Source organism: Eulemur rufifrons, chromosome 7, assembly GCF_041146395.1.
Source record: "Eulemur rufifrons isolate Redbay chromosome 7, OSU_ERuf_1, whole genome shotgun sequence".
Classification (NCBI taxonomy): domain Eukaryota; kingdom Metazoa; phylum Chordata; class Mammalia; order Primates; family Lemuridae; genus Eulemur; species Eulemur rufifrons.
The window spans coordinates 119,939,958-119,962,352 of record NC_090989.1 but is presented as its reverse complement, the minus strand read 5'-3'; the positions used below and the strand labels follow the sequence as shown (position 1 = coordinate 119,962,352).

Genomic DNA, 22,395 nt, shown 5'->3' with positions numbered 1-22,395 from the left:
ATAGACCATATTCAGAGCCATAAAACAAACCTCAATAAATTTAAAAATATTCAAGTCATATGAAGTTTATTCCCTGGCCACAATGTAATTAAATTAGAAATCATAACAGATCTTTGAAAAATTCCCAAATATTTGGTAACTAAATAACTCTTATGGATAACCCATTGGTCAGAGAAGAAATCAAAAGGAAAATTAGGAAATATTGTGAATTAAATGAAAATGAAAACATATCAACATTTTTAGGATGCTACTAAAGCTGTATTTAAGAAGTGAATTTAGCAAAGTTAAAGAGTATGTGATCAATATACAAAAATCAATTGTCTTTCTATATACTAGCAACAAGTAATTGGAAATTGAAATTTAAAAACAATATCATTTATCGTATCACCCAAAAATATGAAATAGTTAGAGATGAATCTGACAGAAGATGTGTAAGCCCTATATGCTGAAAACATTTCTGAGAGAAATTAAATAAGATTTCTATAAATGGAGAGATATATCATGTTTATGGGTGGGAAGACTTGATATTGTAAAGATGTCAATTCTACAATAAATTTGATACTTAGAACCATAGGAGTGTTTCATATGCTCTCCTTCTAAGAAATAATTAAAGTCAACCAGGATGTGTGGGAATGAAATCCAAAACAGAATGTTAATAGTAACAAATGAAATGAACCACATTGAAGAGGATGGAGGAAGAAAGGGAAAGAACTAGGCTAAGTAACTTTGGAAAACACTATTTAACTGTATACTATAAGACTAAAGACAAAAGGAGCTATACACAAATACTGTACTCTAGTTAGTAAATTTATCACTTGTGTATGTGTTAGCAATTCTGTTACTATAATAGGATTGAACACATAGGTGAATATATTGCAGATAATGAGAGCCCAATTTCTCATGGTTAGTAAAAGAAGTTACAAAGGAAAGAAGAAAAGCTAGGCCGGGCGCGGTGGCTCACGCCTGTAATCCTAGCACTCTGGGAGGCCGAGGTGGGCGGATCGTTTGAGCTCAGGAGTTCGAGACCAGCCTGAGCAAGAGCGAGACCCCATCTCTACTAAAAATAGAAAGAAATTATATGGACAGCTAAAAATATATATATAGAAAAAATTAGCCGGGCATGGTGGTGCATGCCTGTAGTCCCAGCTACTCGGGAGGCTGAGACAGGAGGATCGCTTGAGCTCAGGAGTTTGAGGTTGCTGTGAGCTAGGCTAACGCCACGGCACTCACTCTAGCCTGGGCAACAGAGTGAGACTCTGTCTCAAAATAAAAAAAAAAAAAAAAAGAAGAAAAGCTAGAATGAACCTTGTGGTATTAGATTGGAATCAGTTATCTCTTTGATGACATAGTTTTTAATGTATATACAGCCAGATTTAGAAAGAATATAGATATGTGTATGTGCATGGATTAGTAGCCTTCTAAGATGGTCTAGTAGTAATGGGCACATGTCACACATAGATTTGGTTTCTAAATACCATTCTCCAATAAAAGTAACCAGGGCTTCTTGGAGTAAAGGTTGATACCAGGCCTGGGGCAAGGAAAATACAAGATAAACCTGGACCATCTTCTGATACCAGAAAATATGGAAGTGCCCTCAAAAGGACACAAGGGCATGTAAAGAGGACACAGGAACCAACCTGAAGGAGGTCCTAACGGCCAAAGCTAGATCACTCTGAGCAACAAAATAAATAATGATAGTATACCATTATAACCCATATAATAAATATCCATGAGTCTGTACTGATATAAACTGAACAAATATATGGGAGGGAAGGGACAGTTCGTCCTTATAGAAGAATTCCAATTAATAAATGTAGACAGAATGGGGGAAATACAAAGTCACCATTAGATAAACGCTATAACACAAATGTTGCAGTCACGATCCACCAGTAGATGCTAAAAATCAGTGGGCAAAAGTTTGAGAAAAAATAGGATATTGGCATAGTCCCCAAGAATCTCCCCCATGATATTTATTAGTTATTAAGGGAAAATAGTTAACTTTACGGTGGAGTACACAGCAGACACCACTTGAACCAAGTATAATCAAAGTTAACATCACCAGATACAAGACATATCGATAGCACATACCCCCTGTATTACGTATGCACTGAAAAGGACACAACGTCACTTCTGTCATATTCCTGCCAAAAATGTGTAGCCTTAGTCTAATCATGACAAAACATCAGACAAAACCAAATTGAGAGACATCCTATAGAATAACTGACCGGAACTCATTAAAAGCATCAAAATCTTGAAAGACAAGGAAAGACTGAGGAACTGCCACAGATTGGTGGAGAACAGTAAAACACAAAAACTAAATGCAGTGTAGGATCCTGGAACAGAAAAAGACGTTGAGGAAAAACTGGTGAGATTTTGCGGGGAGTTAGCTACGCTCCCCGCAAAGAGGTCCTTTTCTCTTTGCTCTGATCAGATCTCTAAGTTGACTACGCCAGTTTGCAGGGAGTTAGCTAGGCTCCCTGCAAAGAGGTTTTTTCTTCCGATCAGGTCTCTCAGGCAGGGGTCATCGCAAAGGATGAAAAATATAGTAGGAAACAGAAATAAAAGTATAAGTAATGGCAATAATAATACACAGAGCCAAAGATATAGTTTATAAAGTGAAAGTTTATGAAAATAGATAAAGGAGGGTATCCGGATGGAAATATTTTACCCGCATCAAATATTTCCCCGACTGAAACTCCACACAGGTATTATATAGGGTACATACAGGCTCCCCGTTGCCAAGGGCAACGGGATTTGCATACTAACAGGCAGTTTGCTTTAGGGTCAAAGTCTCCTAAAAGTCTACTACAGATCCTTTAACTAACTCTAACTAGGGGAACAATGGGTTATAAAATCTTCTTGGGACAAACTTCTAAGTTTTATGATAAGGCTATTACTTTAGCAACAAACAGAGACATCTTGGCTCTGGTGATTGTGTTCTTGGAGACAGAGATGATCCCAGAAGTCAACATGGGCTGTGCTTTGTGTTAATTACTTTAACCACATGGTTCCATCTGGGCCTTAGCATATCTATCTGATTAGCTCTCATCTCCGGGGGTCCACCAGTCAGCAGCACCAACAACCTTTGGTCCTAAGGGAGGCCTGCCTTGTCTTTCAAAACAGGTGAGAACCAAAGGCCCAGTTTACAGCTGTCTCCTTGAGATGCAGCTTCTACTGACCAGCAAGACGCCCTCCTGAGACGAGGCAGCTCTTGAACTAACACATTTATCTTTTCCTTAAGGCAAAGACTTATTTGACTTCTGAAATCAAATCTTGTCTCCAGAAATACAGGGGGCATTTCTATAATTCAGTATTCTTAGGCTCAACAAGATTTGAATAAGGTCTGTAGTTTAGTATTGTATCAATGTTCATTTCTTGGTTTTTACGATTATACAATGGTTTGTGAGTTGTTACCATTATGGGAAGCTGGGAGAGAGGCATAGGAAATTTCTCTACAATATTTTTTGTGAGTCTAAAATTATTTCCAAATAAAAACTTAAATAGTAAGGTTCACTGGTTTGAGACTGTATATTAGTAGTTATGTATAGCTAACTGCTCTGAAGAAACAAAGAAAAGAAATATAACTGATGTCTATCCATTGATGGCTAGCCAGTATTAATAGGTTCTATCTATGTTGGCATTGCTGCTTCCTCTGGTTAAATAAACAGTAATTACCTCTGATAGTTTCCCTAGGCTCATTCAAAGTGCTTTAAAAATCTAATTAGAAAATAAAAACAGTATTTTAGGGTTTTAATATTCCAACAGTCTTCAGTAAGAACAAGATACGAGATTTAAAAATGAATAAAAACCTAAATTGAAAACAGTTTTGTCCACACAATTATTATGACAAAAACTGATGGACATTAGCTGGCTCACACAACTTAACATAGGCAGATTTCAAACTACTTGGCTACATGTGCTGTTTTTTTCAAAAATTTCTGGAAAGTTAAGAAAAAGAATCATTCTCATGGGCTTATGTCTGTCACATCTTTTGTGTATAAATATCACTTAGCAACCTCTACCAAGATCTGTAGGATGAATTTCCCTGACATACTTTGATGTGTTAGAATTATAACTGCATGCTTCTAAGACATTTGAGTCACAAATCACCAAATATAGCTACATTAAAATTTTAACTTTATTAAAGTATACTATACATACAGAAAAGCACACATATGTATGCTTGTAATAAAACTTGAATTTAATAAAGTATTAAATTTTAAGTGCATTGTTCAATATTATAAAATAGCAAGGTTGACTCAACTGGTAATGTATTATACAGGAGGTAAAAAATTCTGTAGGCATAATTGTTGAATGTTTGTTAATTTAGTTTTGGTTTTGATCTTTTTCAGGATGTGGTGGATACACACCCTGGTCTTACGTTCCTGAAAGATGCTCCAGAATTCCACTCCCGCTACATCACCACGGTAAGCTTAGTCCACTTTTTTCTTAATATAACTCCGAAAGTCACCTTTTTATCAGTGTCTGGTGTCCAGGATTTCAGATATTTATACAAAAGGTAACATGGGCTATAATAATTATTTTTAAGTGGAAGGAAGGTGAATAAAATTGAATTATTTATATTTCCCTTATTTATGCCCAAAGGAGGTCTCTTGTATACAAAATTAAAGTAATATACTCATTCTGTCTGGCCTTATGAGGTCTACCTTTTGCTTTGTTATGAATGTTGATAGCCAGTTGATCTTTTAGTATTTCCAAATAAGACTGAAAAGAATTTTTGACAGCCTGTCCCAGAAAAAGATGTGTCTCTAGTTCTTCAAGGTTAGAACTGGAAATGATAACGCAAAATAGCTTGTGTGTAATCAGAAAGTAAATCATGTAAGCATTTAAAGTAACGTAATCACAATCCCCTGTTTTGTGAGGTGCTCACAGTTCCTGTTTCTCAGGCACAGCTTCACGTGGTCAGTCACAGGCAGGGCATGAATTATGAGTGAGAGCACACAGGCCTGCAGTGTATAGTGTAGCTAGCTCCCAGATTATCTTTGGGGACATTCCACCGACAAGCCCCAGGGCCATTTATAGACACACTCCAGGGAGAAGGCCCTTGCCTCTAACTCAGATCCCTCGGCTAACCAGGGCAGTCTCCTTTGAAGACCACCCTCATTCTTTGGGTACAGTTTATTGGGATGTGTGAGGTTCTGCTGAGCTACAAAATTACAAAATTTCAAACTACAGAAGTCCCTCCTGTAGGGACTTCATTCTTTGCTTTTACATTGGCTTTCTTCTGTTAGTGTTAAACTTTGTAAGATTTTATCTGAGCCAGAAGGTGTCACTGTCATCTCAGACTATCTCATAAATTATTTTTGCCTGTTAGCAGCAACACTGTACTAAATTACCTCCACTACAATCTGGCCGATCACCTTCATTTGTCATTTGGATTACTTCTAATTGGTCTCCCTGTTAGCACCCTCAATGCCCTATAGTCTGGTTTCCATAAGGCAAACTGAGTTATCCTTTAAAAATATAAGTCAGATCATATCACTCCTCTGCTCAAACCCTCCAAATAGTTTCCTATCTTCCTCAGAATAAAAGCCGAAGTCCTTGCCCAGACTCACCATAATCCTCCCATACCCTCATAATCCCTGCTTTCTCATCTTCTCTCTTCCCTCCCCCCTGCTTACTCTGCTTAAGACACATAAGCAGACCAGATCTACTTGTGCCTCAGGTGCTTTGTTCTTCCTCTTTCTTTTGCCTACATGGCTCTTCCTACAGATTTCCACACTGTTGCTCCCTTACTTTATCCAGATACCTGCTCAGACATTCCCTTATTAGTGAGGCCTTCCCTGATCACGTTCTGCCTTCATTATCCTTCTTTGCCCCTTGTCTTCTCCACATACACTCTCTATTCCTTTGTCCTGTTTTATTTTCCTTCTTAACTCCTATCATCTGATATTTAGATTTTATTTGTTTATGGTCCATCTCCTTCTCTCAGTGTAAATTCCATGAGAGCAGGGTCTTTGGCTATATTTTTCACTGCATATCCCCAGTACCTAGAATAGTGCCTGGCACACATTAGACACACAGTAAATATGTACTGAGTGCACATGTGAAATTATTCATGCCTAAGAATTCTATATTAGCTGTGGCTGCAATTCTAAAGAATTATTGGGTTCTGATTATTGACTGTTCTGTAAACTCAGGCATATTAACAGCATAATTTAGAATCTTAAGAGTTGGAAAGGCCGGGCGCGGTGGCTCACGCCTGTAATCCTAGCACTCTGGGAGGCCGAGGTGGGCGGATCGTTTGAGCTCAGGAGTTCGAGACCAGCCTGAGCAAGAGCGAGACCCCATCTCTACTAAAAATAGAAAGAAATTATATGGACAGCTAAAATATATATAGAAAAAATTAGCCGGGCATGGTGGCACATGCCTGTAGTCCCAGCTACTCGGGAGGCTGAGGCAGGAGGATTGCTTAAGCCCAGGAGTTTGAGGTTGCTGTGAGCTAGGCTGACGCCACGGCACTCACTCTAGCCAGGGCAACAGAGCGAGACTCTGTCTCAAAAAAAAAAAAAAAAGAGTTGGAAAAGATCTTAGAAATAATCTAATCCAACCTTCTACCAATTCAGAAAATGCTCTCTATAGAGGAACTTTTTAGTTTATTTGTAGAGATGTTAAAGAACAAAAGAGTAAAGTAGAGATAAATTTTCTTTCTGTATACTTTTTAGTTTGGTATTTCTTGAAGTACCTGGACCTGTGATGGTCTGTGGTCATCCAGCAAGTAGTCCCCAAGAAGTTTTATGATTTCAGAGTGAAAGCCATGAAACCATTTTGTTCACATATAATTCACATTTTCGAAGAAATTCTATCATGTTAATAATCACTGAACAAGGTTGGGCACGGTGGCTCACGCCTGTAATCCCAGCACTTTGGGAGGCCAAGAGTTCAAGACCACTGGGCAACATACCGAGATCCCATCTCTACAAATAAACAAATTAGCTGGGCGTGGTCTTGCACACCTGTAGTCCTAGGTACTCAGGAGGCTGAGGCGGGAGGATTGCTTGGGCCCAGGAATTCGAGGTTACAGTAGTGTGATTGTGCCACTGCACTCCAGCAGCCTGGGTGACAGAGCAAAGTCTTGTCTCTAAAATAAATAAATAAATAAATAAATACATAGCTGTTGAACAAAAAGAACTACACTGGTCAATTAACAGAATATAGTTAATTATCTCTACTGTCATATTTTCATGGCATTTGTATATTATTGTTTACATTTGTTAAATTTACACTTTGTTGTGTTATGCTGCTTTATCCTCAGTTCACAGTTGTATTATGCTGCTTTATCCTCAGTTCTATTACTCAGAAGTAGTCATTAAAGTGTAAAATACTTGTGATGAAATAATGATAATATGACACCTCAAAATAGCATCATAACATAAAGACTAAAGAGGCCTAATTAGGAACATAAAATGTGAATCTGTCTTTATTGAGATAAGTGAATAACTGCTGTCATGATAATCTTATACTACCACCAAAAAATGAAAAGTGCAAATAAAATGTTTAACAACAAATATCTGGAAATAGAATTTTATCAGACTGCTTATCTGTTCTCCCCAGTGCCTTTTCTGTTACAAAACTTGGTCAAATAATGGCCAAGTTACATTGCAAATCATTGAAACCTTTGCATTATTTCATAGTACAGTGAGTTTTTCTAGAACAAACGCAAAATAAGACCAACTAATATGAAATTAATTTGTTAGGAGGTGTGAAAGTAACTAGAAAGGCATCATTCTCTACCCTGCTGTTGGCAAAAACGTAATATCACACTTTTTCTGAGAAACTTACAAAGGTCAGCCTCAGAATTAATGACAAATATTTCAGAAAAAGCAAAAATCATTTTATCATATGACCCTATTGACTGTTATATAATCTCAGTGGCATGCAGTGTAGAAGAACAATTACTATAATGATTGCATGATAGAGTTATTCAGTTATTTCAGTTTATAGTTGGAAGAAACCACTGACGCAAAGTGTGACCCAAATATTAGCTTATGTGTGATATATATATGATGAAGAAAAATTGGACTTTTATTTTCTATTTATCATTGAAAACCTATGTTATAGGAAGACTATTGAGTTAATTATTTTGTCAGCTATTTTTAGACTGGAAAGACAGAGCACCAGCTATGTATACTGTAAAGAAGGACATCACTACCCAAATAAGAGATTGCACCTAAAAGTCAGTCCATATTCTTTTTTTATTTCCCCAGAGAGTTAGCAGTTAAGAAATAAGCCTTTGGTACTGAATGAAAATGAAAATTAGAAATACCAGCAAATTGTAGCCCTTGAGTTTGCAGTTTTACATGCTGTGCAGAGATTGCCAGTGAATAAAAAAGGCTCTGCTTATCCAAACTGACATATGCTGACTTTTGAGGAAAGAAATCCTCACTTGAGTTTTTAAAATAAGTGATGAGATTTAAAATACTTCTTTATGACACTGGTGCTGGCAATAAAGATACTTCTGTGGCTTGCTCAGATGGTGTCTTAGTCATATATTCAGTATCATGTTTGGCCTGAATCCCATCACTTCAGGCTGAAATGCCAGGATTTTAATTGTTGAGGACAAGGTACTGATATTTCCTAAGATGACTAAGCTGTGGTGAAGACTGCTTATCACTAAGAGCTTATTAACTCTTCCCCCTTGAAAACTTTTCTTCTTGACAGAGAATGAAATCATTTTTATTTAAAGTCCAACTTCTAAAGCAGACCTTGAAGAAATACTTTTCAGAGCCATGTTAACTAAAGAGTTGATTAGAAATCCATTCACTCCTCCCTGCCAAGTGGCAGAGCCAGGTTTACAGCATTTGAGTATGTTTTTCTGCAGTCATGTCATCTATAGTGAGAAATTCTTTGTAATTTCTGTGTCTGCATTTAATTCGCTTATCAAAAGCTACACGACAGAGCCACCAAACGCTTACTTCCATTCCTGGTGTCCTATATCTGTGAATTAGAGGCTTCCAGTTCCACAGATAAAAAGAAGAAAGGAAACTGGCTCATGATTCAACCTATCAAGTTGACTAGAGATCCCTTGGTGAAAGATTGTCAAGTTTCATTTCTGTCACTGGTAGTAAATGATTATTTTAATTATGGTTTATTTTTAAATTTTGTTTGACATTTTTTAAATGGTGATTAATTTTTATTCACTTAAAAGTGGTAGAACAAAAGTTAGAAAAATAACAATTGTAATTAATGTGGAACCAGCAGCTATATGCTTTCACCACTAGATGGTGGCCCTACCTTGATTATCTAAAATGCTGAATCAGTGATGTGGAAACCAACAAATGTGCTGATGAAGTGGGGTCACTGAATAAGGAGATTTAGGCTATGGAAAAATGGACTACAGGTACATTGTTTTATAGTATTAGATAAGTAGGTTAGCAGAGGCTAAAAATAGGAAATGCCTAATAGGCAAACTGCAAATTTTAAAAATTCTGTCAAGAGAAACAAAAGAAGAAAAGAAAAATTAAATAGCAGAACTAGATACAGATTAAAGCTATATAATTTTTAACACAGTACTTCCATAAATCATATAAAATATTCGAGTATATAAACATAAAATTTAGATAGGAAACTGAGAATTTAAGATACATTTATATACAAAGTCAAGAAATAAGGACAAAAATCTAATGTTCAACAAAAGAAAAATTTGGTGTAATAATATATATTGAAATTGACTTTAACTTGAGAGAGGGCAAGTGAAATTATGGTAAATTAAATTCTTAATGTTTATTTTCATATATATAATTTCCATGCTAAAAATCCTCCATCATTTTTATATGAACTTCTGCCAAGCTAGTGCTAAGAACACAGTGTTGAGCAAGACACATTCTCTGTCCTCAAGGACCTCAGAGTCTGAGTGATTGAGGCCAGTAGAGAAATTGTGCACCAGCTAGTCCCAGCTCCTACCTAATGCAGGAATCCTGTCAACTCCCTGGTGAAAAGAAACCTTACGTTCATACAAACACATTATATCATAAGGCTAATTTTAGGAAATTTCCTTATTTTGAAGCATTTCAGTATAAGGGCATCTCCATCTAGCAGTTCTAATTCTGTCCTGTGGTTCAACACAGAACAAGTCAGTTTCTTCTTCTACCCAGTAGTCAGCCATTCAGATCATGAGCATGTCTATAGTCTTATTTTTTCCTCGAGATTAAACATTACTACATTAGTAGCATCTTCACAATCATTTTGAATGTAGTTAACCTTTCCTGCTTTATGTTTTTTGCACATTTTATATGCGTTCTATCTGTAAATCATAGAAATAGTGATTTGTATGAAATACTAATTAGAGACCTGTCTTGGGTTGGCATCTATCTGCTATGCAAAACTCTGAGTAGAGTTGTTCAACTAGCTATGAAACCAACCCATGTTTCTCTATCACAAAGATTACACAAAAGTCTTTGTTACACAGCTTCCAAACCTCATTACTTTATCAAGCAATTATGGACCACCTGATATATAGAAAGCTCCATATCAGATACTAGAACACAAGTCAGGAAATACCTGGTCCCCTGGTGTGTGGAAGTGGTGATGGTCAGGTACACACCAGTGTTTAGAAGTAACCACAGCGATGACTGAAGGGGGGGCTCAGGTGGCAGTGGGAGCACAGAAAGCAGAATTCTAACCTTCTAACCCAGCCCCTGTCCGGGGGCCTCCTGTGGAGTGTGGAGCTTGGGCTCGATTCTGGGGGGTCAGACAAGGTTAGCACTGATAGCAGATGATGCTATCAGTGGTGAATGCTGGTAAATGCTGGGCGGTAGAAATCTAAACCTTCATCCTGATGCTAATTTTCCCCCATTCAGTTTGAGTATCACTGTCTTTGCTGAAGAATTCAGAAGCACAATGGTGGTTTAGTACCTCATTAAGCCTTCTCTTTGGAAAGATGTCCAAAGGTCTTTACTTCTTTGTTCTTCTTGCACCAAAATAGTTTGAAAAAGAGATCTAACCTTTTCCATGATAAAACCACCAAGGATAAAGGATTTCTGTGTTATTAGACTATCAAAATAAAAGCCAAAGTACCAAAAAACTGCTTAAATTGCTCTTCTCAACCACTGTTTCCTTTGGGAGAAAAAAAATAATATTAATAGGTGAAAGAAGGAAATTGAGTGGGTAGGAGTAATCGCAGGTAAAATTGTTAAGAACTCACTATGGCCTCCTACTTCAGGATAGTAGCCTCTGTCTTCTTCCTTCTCCAATCCTCTCCTATATTGTAGCACACATATCCCCAGCACACACATTTGCTTCCTGTCTCCTCTTCTCCCCATCCTATCCAGGGTCTTCCCCAGAGTTGCACTTCTATTAAACTCATTAAAACACTAGCTAATAACAAAGGTGTTCATACCCAAATAAAGATCAGGAAATAAATTACCCAGATGTATTTGAGTTTACATAGTGAATCTGAAAGACCAGGAGTCCTTAAGACTCCAGTGAATAAGGCTATGATAATCAGAATAATGCCCTTTTGAATTACACCACCTTGACAGCCATCCTTCTGACTGATTAATCAATCATTAAGCCAACCTAGCAGATTACTTCCCGCCTCATTTGCCCACCCAAAACATATAGCCCCATAAGTATTATATGAATCAGGCATCACTGTATAAATGAGAAGTAAACAAAGGAAGTGATGTGTAGGCAACTGGGAAATGAAGACTTGTGAGTAGAGAATTTTTTTATTCTTCTCATAATTATAGAGCCAAATTCAAAATATATGTAGACGTAGATTTTAAAATATAGTGTTAATTTTTACTAGAAATTACATTTGACATAATAAAAAAAACAAAACTTAAATTGGTTCCAAGCATATTCATAAGATGGGCTTTGATAAAGTAATAGAGATATTTAATGTTTTTATTTGGTTTTGTTTTCCCTTGGGAACCAGGTTATTCAGAGAATTTTCTACACAGTCAACAGATCTTGGAGTGGAAAAATTACTTCGACAGAGATAAGAAAAAGCAACTTTTTGCAAGTATGCCTCTCATTGGATTTCATATATAAAGAGCAATTTAAATAATTTCTTTACTTCATTTAACAAATATTTGAGTACTTATTGTATGCAAAGCACTGTCACTACTTTCAGTCATTAAGCATTTATCAAATACCTATAATTGGACCCTGGGATGTTTGGGGTGGGGAGACAAAGATGAATAGAATAGCTAAGGATCTCTCCCTGAGGCATGCACTGTGGAACAAGAGAGAGAGGTGTACCACACCTCACTTGATGAATTCCACAGACATTGATAAATGGTGCAGAGAGGCTTCACAGAAGGACTGGCATATGATCTTTACCCTAGAGGATATCAGGAGTTTACCAAGATAAAATTTGAGAAGAAAGAGGATTCCAGATAGAGAAAGCAGTATAAGCAAAGGCCGGAAACATGCAAATGTCATATTCAGTAACTGCCAAACAGTCTTAAGTATCCAAAGGCTCCCAGAGTGTGACCAGAGATGGGGTTGAAAGGGTGTGGGCAGAGGCGAGGTTGGGAAGAGCCTTACAAAAGCAATGGAAGATTTTGGACTTGATCCTGTCAGCAATGACTATCCAGTACCTGCTAAATATTTCTTTTACGAAAGAATACATTTCATTCAATTATTTTATTTATTTTACCAAATGAGAGAGTGAGTATTGACCACTAGTGGGAGCCTTTTACCGAGGTAATCTTCATGCCTGATTGTTTAAGCTTCCATAAACCTAAAGAAAGTGGAATTGTTCACACTTGGAAGGAAATAAAATGTTTTATTTTAAATGACTCCTACTAAATGAACCTTAGGCTAATAATACAACCTTATTTACTCTTTATTTTTCCTATCTTCATCTGGGATAGACAAAGTAATAAAGCCTTATCAAAATTAGCAGTCCGTGATGGATATACAAACATTTTTTTATTCCAAAATGAACAGTCATCATATCAGTCATTGTTGATATTTTTGAACACCTAATGCTTGCCTGGGCTCTCACTAGTTTTATTAATAATACGGGATGAGTGAAGATGGCAGTGATTCCATATTACGTCAAGAATAATAATCCCTCATATTCCTGAAGCACATTATAGTTTGTACTTTTTGAATCATTATTATAATGATAAAAAACTTTCTTTTAACCCGTGATAAAATATGGGTGAATGACTTATATAAGATCACACAACCAGCAAGTTGCTGAACTGGAAACAGAACTCATGTGGTTCCTAGAGCATGATTTATTTTCCCCTCTCTCCCCTCCCCTACTCCTCTCCTTATTCTTCCTCTTAGTATTTAAACAAATACTCAAAACATTCAAATAATATGAACACATCTATAGTAATAAATGAGCAGAAGTTGCTATTTATCTCTTCACTCTGTGGGTTCATACTATTCTGTTAACTTGGTTTTTTTTTTTTTTTTCACTTAACAAGTGTCTTGGGGTTCTTTTCATTTCCATTCATATAAATTATCTCATTCTTTTAACTACTGCATAATCAATCACATGGATAAACTAATTGCATATTCTATTGACATTCAAATCATTTTCAGATTTCCTCTGTTACAATGATGCAGTGAACATCCTTGTTCTTTCCTCTTGTGTGTATATAAGAATTTCTCTAGAATACACCACTGGAGAGAAAATCCTGGATCAAATATTAATAGTATATGCATTTTTAATTTGACAGATCCCGCCAAGTTACCCTCCTAAAAGCCTGCACCAGTTCATACTTTCACTTATATAGTCACCAACAATAGAATTTATCTGTCATCTTCATTTGATGACAATCCAGTGGATGAAAATGATAGTTCTTTGCTTCTGAAGATTTGTTTTATTGAAAGTATTCTACTTCATACACATCAAAGGGAATTTTGTAAAACAAAACATTACAAGCAAGTTTGGAAAAAAGAATAAAAACTATATTTTACCACTCTAATACAACTGGAATCATTTTTGTATGTGTTCTAGTCTCATTCATATACAAATATGGATTTTAGGATTTTACATAGTTATTAGTGTATACAATCTATATCCTATATTTTTTATTTATCACATCATGGTTTCCTTTTCTATGTAGACTTAATAATTTTTACTGGCTGCATAATCTTCCATTGAACAGATTTACCATAATTTAATAATTTATGTTATTTTCAATTTTCAATACAATCTACATAGAGTTAGTTAGGTACAGTCAGCATAAAGGTTCATTAGTTTGATGAAGAGAATATGTCTGTCAGTACAGCCATACCTGGCCACACATGGAAGCTTATATAAAGACCTTCTATACTTCGAACACTGGTTTATAGGGTTAATAATTACTACTAGATAGGAAGTGTTTTGGCTTTCCAATTTTACATTTAAAAAATTTTATCAAGGTAATATATTTGCATTATGAAACAGTCCTCTTTCTCTCTTATGTTTTCACCTTGAATTCTGTTTTATCTTCTATTAAGATCTTCTATTAAGATTGATATGCTTTGTTTTTTTTTTTTTTTTTGGACAGTCTCACTCTGTTGCCAAGGCTAGAGTGCCGTGGCGTCAGCCTAGCTCACAGCAACCTCAAACTCCTGAGCTCAAGTGATCCTACTGCCTCAGCCTCCCAAGTAGCTGGGACTACAGGCATGCGCCACCATGCCCGGCTAATTTTTTCTATATATTTTTGGTTGGCCAGTTAATTTCTTTCTATTTTTTAGTAGAGACAGGGTCTCGCTCTTGCTCAGGCTTGTCTCGAACTCCTGACCTCTAGCGATCTCCCACCTCAGCCTCCCAGAGTGTTATGATTACAGGCGTGAGCCACCGCACCCAGCCTGATACGCTTTCTTTTTTATTAACATTTGACTAGTATATGTCCATCTTTTTTTTTAGCCTGCCATCTTAATTTTATTTTAGGTATACCTCTTGTAGATAGCATATACCTAGATCTGTTTTTTGGATTAGGTTTTGATACTCAATTGAAATTTTTTAATTGGGAAATTTAACTCATCTGTCTTTATGGTGACTGTTGATATATCTGGTCTCATTTTGTTTTTTCTATTTCCTAAAGTTCTATGCCAGGCCACCATGTGTCATCACTATTGTATGTATAAGTATCATTTATGGTAAACTTGATTTCATTACAAAACTGAACCTGGTATGTGGATGCCTACTCTTCTTAATATTGCTCACATGACTTGGAAAAGTTAAAAAGCAGTGTTAGTTTATGGCCATATAATTAAACCCGTTGTCTAATTTTTCTGTGCCTGCCAGTCTGTGGACCTCTGACTGGTTACAGTCCTCCTAGTAATGATCCTTCTCTTTCCTTGCTGTTGTATCCAGAGCATCTAATTATTTGTTAAGCACGTTACAGAGCTCAGCAAATTAAAGGTAGGGTGAAGTTGCCTATTAAAAAAGTTCCTGATTTGTTACCAAAAACAAAATTGCAAATTCAATTTAAAACAAACATTTGCTAGACTCTGTACAATGGACAAAGCTGGTTTTTCATAATTTTGAAATTAATCCTTCTTTTTATACCATTTCAGACTCTAGCCCTTTTGGAAGAAGAAGAAGATATAAACCAAATCACAGATTACTTCTCCTATGAACATTTCTATGTTATTTATTGTAAATTCTGGGAACTAGATAGTGATCACGACCTCTACATCAGCCAGGCTGATCTATCTCGATACAATGACCAGGGTGAGTGAGTGACTCTGTAGATGCTAAGACTTAACCATTTTGAAGAATCATGTAAATTGTCCCTACTCATTATGAGAAATTCCGATTTCCTGAATTCTATATCTAATCAAGTCCTCTTTACAGGGCCAAGAATTTTTAAGACATGCAAAGATAATTTAATTTCTTTATTTAAAGGCCTGGTGTGGGAGAAGGGGTTTGGAGGTAAGTAAGCAATCAGTCTTAGTATTGATGAAGTGGTGGGTCTTTATGGTGATGTGTATTTTCTGATGATGAACTAAGATTCACACCTGTGTAAATCTATTTCAAAAGGAATATGTATATACCTTTATAAACTTTCCCATTTAATAGTATTTCTATAAAAAGCCAAGGATGAAAATAATGTTTCTAACTTGCCAAGTTTATTTTCACGGACTCATAAAAACTTACTTTTGTGACTTTAATTCCAAAAGATATTGTCTCTATATGTGAATTTTGTGTACTTTCTTTTGACAGAAAACAAAAAATTACTTATGATGTTACCCTTTTCGCTTCATTTTTTCCTGTAGTAAACTTAGAACCTACTGCCTACTGATTTAATATTCTTAACCATGCACCAAGATACATTTATTCATTCTTCTCTCATAAGATTGTCCCTGCTCTATTCTTAAATGTCTTCTCAGGCACTGTCGATTTTTTAAATCAGACTTTAGCCTTTTAGATGTAGTAGAGTAAATCTTACATAAATGAATTGAATTTTTTTTTCTGTTATTTGGTGTCTCTGTGACCAGTGGTATACAGCTTAAGAAAAGGCTCACGATATATGATGTGAAGTTTCATGGAGCTTTGCATATTTAGGAAACAGAGTTCTCGCTCTCAAATTTTCAGATGCCAAGCAGACATCAAGGGGAACTACTCAAATGTACTTATCTGATCAATATATTAATATTGTTACATCCCTTCTTCAAGTAGTCATAACCTTCCTGTCACCAGAATAGCAGAAAGATGAAGATATTTGTAAGGGTATCAGGTCGGCTTTATTAGCTGTGCATCTTCCTGTTACCAGTAGACAGATCATCTGTACAACATGAGCCAGGGTTCAGAGATCATGCACAACCCTATGGCTTTAAAGCTCCCTCTCTGGATAATATAACCATAATTATTACTAAGTTCCCCAAATATTGTATATATTCACATAGCAAGTCAAGAGCTATCCATATTAATGGGGTGAAGTCCAGAAAAGCAGGCCTCTAGCCCTGCATAAATGAAGGAAACACTAAACTCTACATAATTATCCACTCGCCAGACTGTCCCTAAGGAGATAACATGGAACAATACGATCTTCAATTTAGGAGGCTAAACTTTCTAAAGCTAAAAAAAATGCCTTTTTAAAAAGATGTTAGCTTTGGAATTAAATATTCTTGCCTTTCCTATATAGCCCTCTTTTTTTCCTATCTAGTACTAATTATTAACCCTATAAACCTTCAAAGTATAGGTTTTTATATAAGCTTCCATGTGTGGCCAGGTATGGCTATACTAATAGACATATTCTCTTCATCAAACTAATCAACCTTTATGCTGACTGTACCTAACTAACTCTAAGCAGAAGAATTAGATGTGGCTAGCTGCTAAATTCCTAACAGTCCTGACATTTTAGTGTGCATGCTATTGCCTGGGGCACTTGTTAAAAGAACAGGTCTTAGATCCCTAGGCCTTTTTTTCTTTTTTCTTTTTTTTTTTTTTTTTTTGTGGAGATAAGGTTTAGCTCTAGCTCAGGCTGGAGTGTTAGTGGTGCCATCATAACTCACTGCAGCCTCAAATTCCTGGGCTCAAGAGATCCTCCTGCCTCAGCTGCCCGAGTAACTAGGGCTACAGGTGTGCATCATTGTACTCGGCTAATTTTTTCTGCTTTTTGTAGAGACAGGGGTCTCACTATGTTGCCAAGGCTGGTTTTGAACTCCTGGCCTCAAGTGATCCCACTTTGACCTACCAGAGTGCTAGGATTACAGGCATGAGCCACCACACCTGGCCCTCTTTTATTTTTTATTTTTTTAACTAATGCCTTTGGTTATTTTGAAACCACCAGAGATTCTCTAGGATCTATCATTGTAAGCAACATACTATCTTAAGATAAAATTGTCTCTCTCTATAAATAAAACTCACTGATAGAAAGTGTAAAAATTTTATGTTGCATCATGTTATATCCTGGACTTTCATAGAATGCAAATATAAAAGTACATTTTGGTAGGTTTTAGTATCTTAATTCTACTTGAAAGCATTCTCCATTGTTTTACTGTTTTGTTTTATATTATATTGTATTAGGAGCTACACAACCAGTTCCCCCTTGAATTTAATGCTAGGATAAAATTTGTCGTATTTTATAGGAAAATATGTCTCATCTTATTGAATAACAAGATCAATACAAATCCTATACATTTTCATCTTAGTTGTCAGGATGTTCAGAATTAACTTAGCACTCAACCATATAAATACCTCCCAGATATCAGGGACATTCATTTGCCTGTTCTTTTTAAAAATTATTGATTAATGGATAGTAAGCCACCTCAAATTCTTACTTCCAGAAAGTATAAATCATACATAAGAAAAATTTAGTCTTATTCTCATGATGGAAGATTACTATGGTTTACCTTACAGCTAATAAAAATAAATTTGCCAAAAGTATTGCCATTATGGAGTATGTCTCTAACTAGCTTTGTAATTTCTTATTTATATTTAGCTTCATCAAACAGAATTATTGAAAGAATATTCTCTGGAGCAGTAACAAGGTAAGTAGTTTAAAATCTGAGTTTAAAAATGAACTGCAAGTAATACTGTAATGATCTCATTTTAGCAAGACTTCCTGCATAATTTGGCAGTGCTACTGGGCCAAATAATATCCTATAGAACATACTCATGGTTAATATTATACAAGATAGTAATTATTTAATATGACTATTAATCCTATATCTAACTACAGGTAACAGTATTTGATCCCAGTGATTATTTATTTGCATTCAAATTAGAAACCAGATTTCTTTTCTTCACATTTGCCAGATGCCCTCTGATTTCACCCTCTAGGCCTCTGAAAAGAAGATACACCATAAAAGGGTTGCCCTTTGTGAGGCATCCAGCATTCTAAATTTTTAAAAATTTTAACTAAATTTCCAGAGAAAGATGTTACTTTATTTCTAAGTCCATCATTCTATTAAATGTATCTGGGTTATTGCTCAGGAAATTTTATAACCATGTATTTTCTTCAGGGGAAAAACTGTACAGAAAGAGGGAAGAATGAGCTATGCAGATTTTGTTTGGTTTTTGATCTCTGAGGAAGACAAAAGGAACCCTACCAGGTATGACTTCTAAGTTTCCTTTGCCAAGATGTTAAACACATGGATAAAGCTGGAAAAAGTCATGATGCATACCTTGTGAAGCTGACTCAACCTGAGGATACTAAAATAGGTTAGACTTAGTCTCTGTCCTCTTGGAGCTCTCAGTCTAAGAAAGGGAATAGGCACTGAATTCATGACATAGGCATATCAAGAGAAGTGCTGTTACCCACAGAAACAAAGGTGAAGTGACATGTAAGCAGACCCTGAGGGATAAGTAGGACTAGTAAGGATTTATATAGTATGTGGCAATAGATAATGTGAATTTTAGTTTTATGATCTCAATGGTTCAATGGTAAACTGGAGAGAGAAAGAAAAGCAAATTGTAAGTGATTAAGTATACAAGAACATGTCTTTGTTCTTTCAGTTGAAATCATCACTCCCTTTCCTTCACACTGTCAAATATACTTTGATTTATAATTGAGAATTTACACATCTTTTTCTCCCATTGATACCTCTCATTTAAGCCAAAAATCTAATTGCCTTACTTCTTTTTATCTCTATCTTGTGTAACACAGTGCCCTGCACATAGTTTGTTTGTGCTTAGTACCAAAGAAGGGAAGGGCTGCCATCCTTGATGGTGCTTACAGATATAACCAACTCAACTGTCTTCATATTGGTTCAAAGAGTTATCTAAATGTTGAGTATATTCTTTGGAAATATTTGTTGAAATAGAAAAAAATAAGCCATTTCTTCTGGCAACTTGTTATATTATTTTTAAATGACTGTTATCCATTTCAAAAGTAATAACTTATTATCCATTATAGGTAATTAGAAAACATAGATGAGCAGAAGAAAATAAATTATATTAGTAATTCTAATATCCAGGAAAAAAACTTCATTAAAAGTTGGCATTCATTATAATATTTTTCATATACAGATAGAGTATCCCTTATCTAAAATGCTTGGGACCAGAAGTGTTTTGGATCTCAGATTTTTTTCGGATTTTGGAATATTTGCATTATACTTAGGTTGAGCATCCCAAATCCTAAATGCTCCAGTGAGCATTTCCTTTGGGAATGACCTTTGAGTGTCTTGTCAGTGCTTGAAAGTTTTGGATTTTGAGGCATTTTTGATTCCAGATTTTCAGATTAGGGACGTTTAACCCATATACTTTTACATACTGTTTGTACTTTTAGATTATTTCCATTGCTTTAAATCTGAATTGCTATATACTCCAAATTTTTTATGGAATGCTCTCCTAAATATCCTCTAATAGCTACAGCTAAATAGTTGTTATATCCACAGTTTTTTCCATAGAATAAATTCCCAGAAAAGTAATTGCTAGGTTAAAGGGTAGGTGTATTTTTAAAAAAGAAAAATGGTATCAGTTTATATCTTTATCAACAAGGTATTGAACATATTTCCTAGAACCCTTACTAACAGTAGGTATTTTCCTCTGAAAAATATTTTCCAATTTGAGAAATTAAGAATAAAGTATCAATTTATATTTCTTTGATTACTAGAGAGGCTGAATTTATATGTGTTTGGCCATTTTTATTTCATCTCAGGTGACTTGCCTTTTCCATATGTTTTTCACATTTCTGCTAGATAAAATTTTTAAGTTTATTCCTTAATGATGTACACATTGTTTTTTTAATTAATTAAATTTTTTTAATTTAGGATACTATGGGGGTACATTTAATGCATTTGCCTCACCCAAGCCAGGGCTACAAGTGTGCCCTTCCCCCATACAGTGCGCTCCACTTCCATTAGTTGTGAGTTTATCCCTCCCAAGCCCCCAACTTGACCAGCACCCAGTGAGTATTACTACCACGTGAGCACCTTCGTGTTGATCAGTTAGTACCAATTTGATGGTGAGTACATGTGGTTCATGTTTTTCCATTCTTGTGATACCTCATTTCAAAGGATGGGCTCAAGCTCTATCCAGGATAATACAAGAAGTGCTAGTTCACCATTGTTTTTTCTAGTTGAGTAGTATTCCATGGAATACATATACCACATTTTATTAATCGACTCATGTATTGATGGGCACTTGGGTTATTTCTACATCTTTGCAATTGTGAATTGTGCTGCTATAAACATTCAAGTGCAAGTGTTTTCTTTATAAAATGTCTTTTTTCCTTTGGGTAGATGCCCAGTAGTGGGATTGCTGGATCAAATGGTATTTCTATTTTTAGCTCTTTGAGGTATCTCCAAATTAACTTCCACAAGGGTTGTACTAATTTGCAGTCCCACCAGCAGTGTAAGAGTGTTCCTATCTCTCTACATCCATGCCAGCATTTGTTGTTTTGGGACTTTTTGATAAAGGCCATTCTCACTGGAGTTAGGTGATATCTCATTGTGGTTTTGATTTGCATTTCCCTAATGATTAGAGATATTGAGCACTTTTTTATGTTTGCTGGCCATCATTTTGTCTTCTTTTGAGAAGTTTCTGTTAATGTTCTTGGCCCATTTATTGATGGGGTTGTTTGATTTTTTCTTGTTGATTTTCTTAAGTTCTATGTAGATTCTTGTTATTAGCCCTTTATCGGATGTGTAGAAAGCAAAAATTTTCTCCCATTCTATAGGTTGTGTATTCACTGTAGTGATAGTTTCCATGGCTGTGCAAAAGCTTTTTAATTTGATCAGGTGCCATTTGTTTATTTTTGTTGCTGCTGTGATTGCTTTGGGGGTCTTCTTCATAAATTCTTTGGTGAGGCCGATGTCTAAAAAGAGTCTTCCCAACATTTTCTTCCAGAATTCTTAAGGTTTCATGCCTTAGGTTTAAGTCTGCTGTCCATTGTGAGTTGATTTTCGTGAGAGGTAGGGATCCAGTTTCAATCTTCTGCATGTGGATATTTAGTTTCCCCAGCACCATTTATTGAATAGAGATTCTTTTCCCCAATGTACATTTTTATCTGCTTTGTCGAAAATTAGATGACAATATAAGGATGGTTTTATATCTGGGTTCTCCGTCCTGTTCCAAACATCTATGTCTCTGTTCTTGTTCCAGTACCATGCTGTTTTGGTTACTATAGCCTTGTAGTAAAGTTTGAAGTCTAGCAGACTGATGCCTCCCAATTTGTTTTTTTTACTTAAGTATTAAAAATTATAAAATACATGCAATCAGAAACCTTAATATAAAATTCATTCATAATTTCTTGACCCATAGTTAATGTTTTGATATATATCCTCCTTCTCCCCCTCCTCTTATTCCCACTTCCTCCTTCTTCCCCTTTTCCACCCTTTTCTCCTTCTCTTCCTCCTCCTCTTTCTCCCTGCCCCAAATGATATGGTATGATAAATGAGATTATACTATACACATGAGAGTTTATAGAAAATTTGTTTAAAGAAACAGTCTCTAGATCATGTCCTCTACCCTGGCATAAAACTGGTGCTTTATTCCCTGAAAAGTATAAAATAGAGATCCTGTCTGCT

General features: G+C 35.7%; 1 protein-coding gene across 2 annotated transcripts in view; it reads left to right on the top strand.

The window, feature by feature from the left end:
* PPP2R3A (protein phosphatase 2 regulatory subunit B''alpha) overlaps positions 1-22,395 on the top strand; it is a 105,924-nt gene that overhangs the window by 52,712 nt on the left and 30,817 nt on the right. For both annotated transcript variants that reach the window (XM_069473210.1, XM_069473211.1), the window contains exons 5-9: positions 4,353-4,427; positions 11,900-11,986; positions 15,496-15,652; positions 18,366-18,414; positions 18,889-18,978. In XM_069473210.1, the coding sequence (XP_069329311.1) occupies positions 4,353-4,427; positions 11,900-11,986; positions 15,496-15,652; positions 18,366-18,414; positions 18,889-18,978 (458 nt within the window). The remainder of the gene's footprint in view (positions 1-4,352; positions 4,428-11,899; positions 11,987-15,495; positions 15,653-18,365; positions 18,415-18,888; positions 18,979-22,395) is intronic.